This window comes from Terrapene carolina, unplaced genomic scaffold (assembly GCF_002925995.2).
Source record: "Terrapene carolina triunguis isolate 2854851 unplaced genomic scaffold, T_m_triunguis-2.0 Scaffold33891, whole genome shotgun sequence".
NCBI lineage: Eukaryota > Metazoa > Chordata > Testudines > Emydidae > Terrapene > Terrapene triunguis.
The window spans coordinates 10,965,432-10,974,141 of NW_020698242.1; the positions used below are offsets into that span (position 1 = coordinate 10,965,432).

Here is an 8,710-nt window from a genome sequence, read left to right on the forward strand (position 1 = left end):
AATTGTAACAGAACACCTCAGACTGAGTCCAGTGAGAGTCCTAGGTGCAGCTCTTTAGATGCAAAAACGGAAGACCTGTTTTTCTAATAGAAGAGTACTCAGTAACTCCTGTCAGGAGTGTAACCCTAAAGAACAAGGGCTAAATTATGCTTTGATTTGAATTACATCTAAGAATCCATGCTGCCAAAATATGCCAATGCCTATCTTCTTAAAAAAAAACAAACAAAAAAAACCCCCCAAACAAAAAACCCTTCTATCTAGCAAAAAGAACAGGAGTACTAGTGGCACGGCTGCTACTCTGAAACCTTCTATCTAGAGCTTTCTGGTGCCTGGTGGGAGTGCTTCTTCTGAAAGCCTGACTCCTACTCCTGAGCCACCCACTTGCATTCTGTCTACACAGGAAAGGTGACCCATAGCTGGGAGCATCTGTTAGCCACAGGTCCTGCCAACTCCATCTCACTTTGGCTGATGGGCCAAACTGCCTCTCTAAACTAGACTTAGTCTTTATTTTTTGACTCTTACTGCTATGGATGCAGCTCCATCAGTGGTGGCAGAGCTACCATGTTCTCTAGACTTGCTCAGTAGTAACTCAGGTGAGTCAGGACTCCTGTCCAGGCTTCCGTACGGGTGGTAAATTCTGAGTTTCATTGTATGGGTAGCCTTGATCTTGCCTTTAAAAGACCGCCATCCTAGTTTAAAATCAAAAGGAAGCTATGCCAGCAAGGATAAAGTGGTGCTAATAATTTTTTTTAATTTACCATTCTTGGCTCGAAAATTGCCTTTCCTCCCTGTCATGGTGTAAAATGATCTTTAGGGGGTGTTAGTAAAGTGTGGGAGGCACCTCATTTCTCTGAAAGCAACAGCAGTGATTTAATTAGGGTATAACTTAATTTGAGGTCTTTGCTCTCAGCTGTTTCCCAGTGCTGAAAACTGATGACCTAGCCAGTTGAAATTCTTCTACCAAGTGGTTTAAAAACAAAAAAAAAAATCCCCACTTTCCACTGTTCTTGCACTTCACTAGAAAATAGCCCAGAAGACTGTTATACAACAGAGCTGGTTTACCACTTAAAACAAAATGGAAACAGAAATAGCTTGTGTGGATAACGATTCCTGCACTGCATTGATTTCGCTATAACCAGACTAGTTCCATTCTTCCTTCTGATTGAGCAAAGGTCCTCTCTGCCACTAGACAAGAAAAATACTAACATAACAAGACCTATGTTTAAACGTGTGAACAGAGTAGAAGGGACTGAACAGGAACGTAATTATCTACAATTAGGCTATGGTGTAACTGCCCCACCTAAAGTAAAACAGCTACTGACCGACACAGTTCTTCAGTATGTTCTACTCTTGAATGTTTAGTTATAAAATAAGCAGAGACAAGCCCCTGCACTGCCTTATAACTGCTACTTCAGAGCTTTTTTCCTTCCAGGTGATAATTGAAAGATACAAGGGTGAGAAGCAGCTTCCAGTTCTGGATAAAACTAAGTTCCTGGTACCAGATCATGTCAACATGAGCGAACTAATCAAAATTATCAGGTATGTTAAGGGTTGAGTACGTGGTGGATCAAAATAAAGTCATAGTTCAGTGTTAATCTGCTAGCTAGTGAATGCTTTGGATAACTGTGATAGGACAATGACCTCAGGTTGCCCCTTTGTGGTACAGCGTGGCCCTGCTGTCCTCTCTCTCCTGCTTTGGGTCTTTCAGTCACTTACTCAAACCCAGGGACTGAGGACAAGATGTCCCAGTTGTATTCTTGGGGGGCGGGGGGGCGGGAAAGGAGGAAAGAGTTAAGATCCCACAACCCCTCTCTCCACCGCCCCACCCATTTGTACCCTGAAGTCCAACCCTTCAGCCCTGGGGTTAATGCCAACAAGTATGTTCGCTCAACTTCAGGAGTCCCTAGCATGTCTCCTGGAGTTGGATTAGCATGCAGAATAAAGTCAAGTACATCTGATAAGGCATCCACAGCTCTCCCCTTGGAGTAGGGTTACAATTCAAGCCAGCTGTAGCCCTCAGTCAGCTTCTCAGATAGTCTCTTTTTACTTACTGCTTTCATTTGTCCACTTGGCAAGGTTAACAGGTCAAAATTGTCATCCTCCTCCTAGAGTTTTGGGTAGCTCTTCTTTCTAGCACTACTTCCCTCCAACTGAGCGCTGGTAGCCTTTTATCAGGCCTAGGCACTCATTAATTAACTGCCTAGGTGATGTTAATTAACTGCTTACAGGTGTGCTGAGATGGCTGGTTCCAATAGTGTTGTCAAGGAGAAAGGAGGGTAAACAGAGTTTACCCCTTTCATACTTGAGGAAAAAGGAGTTTAGGTTAGTTTACCCACTTATTTTTCCCCCTACTACATTACTGGCTTGTTCTCCTTGAAGTCTGTAATGAGCAGACTGGGCCCTGGCTCCACGTTAAGGGGCCAGCCACCTGTGACACCCTTTAAACAAACTATACAGTTTTTTTGTACCAGTATAACTATTAGTTAGGGATGTAAATTTTTTATCCAAATTGCTATACCAGTACAACCGCTGGTGAAGATGCAGTTTTACCAGTATGGTTTCCCTTTTGCATTTGAGAATATAACTATACTGCCATAAAGCATCTCTCTACCGCTATCGCTGCATCCAGACTAGGGGGCCAAAGCACTTTAAGTATGTTGGGTCTAACTAAAGCAGCGCAACTTGTGTGTGGACAAGCCCTAACTGAAAATGTTGAATTCCATAATACAGATTCATAAACCGTGGTGCTTTGATATCCATGCTTCTTACTGAGACTGTGACTGAGTATTGTAATACTTTTGCTTTGCGTTGCTTCAGAGGAAAGTCAAAGATGAAGTTAGAAGAAAAAAAAAAACCTTAATATGTTACATTGTATCATAAGGTATTACTATGCAGCAGAGGAGATCCATGTACAGTTCCCTATCTTAAAGCAGGGAATATTTGATTAGAGGTAATAAGTAGTCATCAGTGTTGGGTATCATTCACCATTTGAGTTTAGTTTGTTGCTTCACTAATGTTCTAAAGCAGTAGTTCTCAAACCTTAGCAACCCGAGGACCCCCATTTTAAATTTTTTCGGGCCCCCCCAAGTTCCCTCGCTTAGCCCCCACCCCACCCCTTCCCGCTCGCTCCACCCTCCCTCTGTCACTTGCTCTCCCCCATCCTCACTCACTTTCACCAGGCTGGGGCAGGGGGTTGGGTTGGGGTAAGGGAGGGGTGCAGGCTCTGGCCAGGCAGTGCTTACCTCGGGCAGCTCCCGAAAACGACCGACACATCTCTCTGGCAGCGGCTTCTAGGTGGGGCGGGGGTCACTGCGCATTGCCCCCGCATCTCCCATTGGCCACAGTTTCCAGCCAATGGGAGCTGCAGAGTCGGCGCTTGGGGCAGGGGCAGTGCGCAGAGACCCCCGGTCTCTCTCCCTAACCGCCCTCTCTCTCCCCCCCCCGCCCCGGATGTGCCGGCCGCTTCTGGGAGCGGCACAGAGCCAAGGCAGGCAGGGAGCCTGCCTTAGCCCCGCTGTGCTGCCTGACTTTTAGCACCTAAAAGCTTCCAGTTTGGCTTCAGTAGCCTCCAGGAGATAGAGGGAGGGGGAGGAGTTGAGGGAGGGAGGTGGAGTAATAGATCAGCAGGACCAGCGAACCCCCTGGAGTACTGTTGGTGACCCCTGGGGTCCATGGACCCCTGTTTGAGAAATGCTGTTCTAAAGAATAGAGTGGCTGTTTCTCTGGCTGAACTGTAGATGTGAGCTACTTCTTTTAGAGTTGTCTTTGGGACAAATAGTAAAATAGAGACCCTCCCCATATGTCACTGTAAAAATCCCCCTTATGGGATTGTTAATGTCTTAGCCTAATCCAGATTCTTACATAAGAACTACTAAAAGTGGGAACTGACTTCAGAATTAGAGGCCCAAAGTATTTTGGAGCAGTTTAAAAGACTTTTTAATTAAGATCATACTTTAGCAGTAGGACTTGTCTACACAGAGACACACAGGATAACTTAATCCAAAATAACACTTAACTAATCTATTTTACATTCACACCTAAAGTGTATTAAATCCCTGTGTGGATTCAGAATTAAGATGACTTTAATTTGATTTCTCTTTATTCACTTCCAAATGGAGGTAGACCAATATAGAAGTGAATTAAGAAAAACCAAAATAACTTCTGTATTGGTTTACTTTAATTCAGTTTGGAAGTGAATTAAGAGAAAACAAATTAAAGCCACCTTAATTCTAAATAAGAGCATCCACACATGGATTTAAGGCTGTTTAACTAATCCATTTTAAATTCACACACAGTTAATTTAGATTAATTTTCTTGTGTCCTTGAATAGACAAGGCCTTAGCTGAAAGGTCTTCCTGCTACTCAGTCTTTTTGTCCATTTTTGTGCTGGACTTCAGTGCCCATAATTGACTTTGTATAATTGGTCTTGGTCTTACCCATGCGCTTTTGCATATACCAAACTGTAGCCACTCTGCGGGAACGTCGTCCTGTGCTGTCTATTGGCTACTACATTCAGTAAACCTTTTGTACCCTGAGTGGTTAGAATTTGAGCTCAAGCTGGCTCTTCTTTTAGCTACAGCACAGTAGAGCAAAGGAATCTTCTGTTGAGAGCTCTGCAGCTGCTAGAGCCAAGAGCAGAGCTGGCAGGAAGCAGCTCTGGCCTCAGCGACGTAGAGCGGCAGAACGAGTATTTATGTGCTGCTGCCTGCTGTGGAAGGCAGTCTGACTCCTCAGCGCCATCCTCCTGCAGGAACAGAATGACAACCCATTAATTCCTTTTCAAGCTCCCCATTTCTCCTCACTTTAGTCCTGCATGGATCTGCTCCAGTGCAGAAGGCTGTGTACTTCAAAGCCCAGAATCTTAAGAATAAGCACGTTTTTCTTGCTTCAGTCCTCATGTTTATGGGCAAAGCTATGGGTTTTTTTCCACAGAAAATTGTAATGCACGTCACGGCAGAGGTGTGGGGGAAAACGAGGATATGTCACAAAGGGTGGGGAGGGGCTGGAGAGTGAGCTAACTCTGCAGCAGTGGTTCCTGTCCCACAAGGCTGAGCCTGGCTCCACACTCCAGGCATTGCAATGGAGGCAGAGGGCCAAATTTGATTGGCATTGGAGCGCTGGATGCACCAAACCTGAGCAGCGCTGCAACCATGTATGCCAGCGCTGCAACCATGTATGCCTGGAGGCCACAGGAGCTGCAGGGGTCACAGACTTATTCAGATTCACAATGACCATGAACACTGATCTTTGTGCCAAAATCTTAGCCTTACTGATGGTTCCACAGAAGGCTGTTTGGGCCCCTCCTCTGTACCCTTGTAAAGGCCAACTTGTTTAAAAATGTCAGGGTGCTTTCCAGGGAATATGAAATGAAAAGCTCCTAAGGTTAGGCTGAGCCTGGATTCTCCAAGTGCTTGTAAAAGTCATAATTCCGTCCTTCATTCTGTCGGTGGCTAACCTGGCTTTCCTATTCCACAGCTTTGAAGGCTCTAGGGCCTGACTTTTCCAAACTGTGCATGCAGATAAACGGTTCTAATCTCATGCTTGCAGATACGTGATTTCAGTAAATGAGCAATTTCTACACTTTTGGATTTTTACCAACTACAATAAGAACCCCTGGCAACTGCCTTGAGCACTCTTGACAATCTTTAAAAATATACTAAACTGATCTTCAGTTCCCGCTATCAAATGGATAATCAAAGGACAACAAATACAATAGAAGCTAACAGTACACAGTGCCAGGGGGTTTACCCCATCAGCTCTCCGAAAACACCTGTCTCCCCACAGACAAGGGGCAAAGTGGGCCTTAGCGTGCACATTGAAGACATGATAAGGAAGTGAGTTCCAAAGGTCTAGGGCCCTAATGGAGAACACCCTGCCAGCTACCCATGGGGGTTCAGGTCAGGTCATTGCATGAATCTGGGCCTCAGTTTCATACCATTACAGTGAGAGGTTCCTTAACTAAGCCTAAATACAAAAGTCTTTTGGGCCTTGTCTACATAGAACATTGTGGTTCTTTCGGTATAATTATAGTTATTCTGTAACCTCTATGTAGACACTTCCGAGTGTCAGAGTGCCGCTTTTCAGTTTAGTTTAAACCCCTTCCTAAGTGACAAGCTAAGCGACAAGCTAAGCTGAAAATGGCACTTTTATACTGGAATAAGTGTCTACACAGGCAGGTTTGTAGCAGTATAACTATGCTGTTATAACCCCACTGGTGTACCTGGCAAACTTTCCCATGTAGGCCCTGTACAAGAGACTACGGGCAGGTCTACACTACGGCAGGGATCGACACTCTAAGATCGATCCACCGGCGGTCGATTTAGCGGGTCTAGTAAAGACCCGCCAAATCGACTGCAGATTGCTCTCCAGTCGACCCATGTACTCTACCCCCGACAAGAAGAGTAAGATAAGTTGACAGGAGATTTTCTCCCGTTGACCCCCCACGGCATAGACCCCGCTGTAACTCTACATAAGGTATGTGGACTGTAGCTGGAGTTGCGTAGTGTGGGTTGACTTATCGCGGTAGTGTAGACATAGCCTCAGCCTCTATTTCAGGGCTTGTCTACATGGTGTGTTAGTGCAAAACACCTTGGATGTAAGTTCTCTGGCACACTAACAGTGCTAGCACACACTGACTGTTTCTGGCATGCCTGATGTGTAGTGCTGCTTACAAGATTACGTTATGCTCACTAGGAAATTTTTAGTGCATGCCAGTAGGTCTGCAAGGACAGTTAGTGTTACTCCTGGGGGAATTCTGCGCTAAAAAATTCAGCACACAATATTCGAAAGTACAATATGCAGAATTTGTCAAAGTAACACAATAATATAATGCCAGTTACAATTATTTTGGTAATTTATTTCAAAATATCTGTTAGCAAGTATGTCTGTAACAATACAGACAAAAAAAAAGTTCTGGTAATTTTTTATTGATAAATTCCTTACTAGGCATATTAATACAGAACTTTGTGTAATTCATTTAAATTACAATACAGAACTGTATTTCCGGTCAGAAGCAGTGCAAAGGCTTTGGGGAGTCGAGTACCAGAACAGCTGAGTGAGAGGGAAGGAGCCTAGGCGTGAATCTGGAGGGTTTTGGATGTCGGTGGGAAGGTTTGCACTGGGCATAGCATTTTGAATTTTCCCACATAAAATACATTTTGTCTAAGTGCTGCAATTTTGCCTTTTGCCCACCAGAGGCCTCTGTGGCGCCTGAACAGTGGCATGAATGCAGCTGGCTGTTCCGGCACCACAGTAGTCTCTGATGGGTAAAAGGCAGAACTGCAGCAAAATGTGTTTTATGCGGGAAAATACCAATTTTTTTATGCAAGACAGATGATTTCTGTGTGTCCGTGGATGCACAGAATTCCCATAGGCGTATAGTGTGCACCAGCACGTTGCTCACTAACACAGCAAGTGGACATGTCCGAAATGAGCCTTTGTTAGACAATACTGGGGTAACACACAGTTCCATTACCATGGCACTTTCCTCCTCTTTCTTTAACAGACGCCGCCTGCAGCTGAATTCCACTCAGGCTTTCTTCTTACTGGTGAATGGACACAGCATGGTGAGCGTGTCAACCCCCATATCAGAGGTGTATGAAAGCGAAAAGGATGAAGATGGATTCCTGTACATGGTATATGCCTCTCAGGAAACTTTTGGAGTCCAATCTTCTGTGTAAACCATTCAAGTGGCTTCTAGCCTAGGATTTTGGTTTTACCTTCTACCCCCTATCCCCACCCCAGGAAAAAGAAAGGGATGTCACCTCTCAGTACCTTAGCATAGTCTTGCTTTAGCAGGTGTCCTCCTCTTACCTTGCCTTGTTTGTGAATATTAAACAGCTGAGTGCCAGTACAGACCAGCATAGATCTAGCTTTGAAAACCCGCTGTCATATTTCACATAGGCACACTTGATTTAAGTCTCTGGACTTCCTGAATGGAACCATACCTTGCACATTCAGATTGCCAGCACAAGAAACACTTGACTGACTTCAGTGACACAGGAACTGGCACCAGTTTCCAGTAGTGAACAAAAGTGTTTGTGTGACATCTTTCTGTTAATTCCTCTTACTGTTCCTAGAAAGTGCTCCTTTTCAGGGAAAGGCTTCCGTTTTCCACCATGGAGCAAACATGTAAGGCTCTAAAGTGCAAGTTTGTGCATATTAAATCTTTAGTCCAACTACGGAATCATTTGCCTCCGTATTTGCAGAAAGTCAGGGCAAGTGGTGGTGGGGGAATAGTTTCATAGTACTGCTACTGCATAAGATAAGATGCCAGATTCCTGGACATTATTCATACCAAACCCCACAGCTTTATTCTAATTGTAGCAAGTATATATTTTAAGATGATTCCAGGTTAGCTCCTGGACAGTTAGCATTAAGAGAAACTTCAATCTATTATGAATCTTCACTCCTTTCTGGTTTCACTGACACAAATGGCTGCTCCATGTGAGCTTTCAGTGGATAGTCCCTCCTACCCTGAGGGGCTGCTTTTCCAGAGCATAATGGGGTTTTTTGGTTAAAAGAAATTATTTCCATAAACGTGACTGGGTGATAGATGCAGCCACTAAAAATGGGTAATGCCCCCATAGTGATCTTGGTCTTTAAAATCTTTAGTTTTACTCCATGCACCATTCTGCCTAATTTGTTCTTTATTGCTGCTCCCTATATTCAGCAAAGCAGTTGTATATGAACTCTTCAGGGCTGAAAGTCA

At 44.4% G+C, this 8,710-nt stretch overlaps 1 protein-coding gene across 1 annotated transcript in view; it reads left to right on the forward strand.

The window, feature by feature from the left end:
• Nucleotides 1-7,918, forward strand: part of LOC113409561 (microtubule-associated proteins 1A/1B light chain 3B-like) — a 39,594-nt gene extending 31,676 nt beyond the window's left edge. The window contains exons 2-3 of the mRNA XM_029914236.1: nucleotides 1,433-1,539; nucleotides 7,505-7,918. Coding sequence (XP_029770096.1) covers nucleotides 1,433-1,539; nucleotides 7,505-7,679 — 282 coding nt within the window. The 3' untranslated portion in view covers nucleotides 7,680-7,918. The remainder of the gene's footprint in view (nucleotides 1-1,432; nucleotides 1,540-7,504) is intronic.
• The last annotated feature ends 792 nt before the right edge of the window (nucleotides 7,919-8,710 follow it).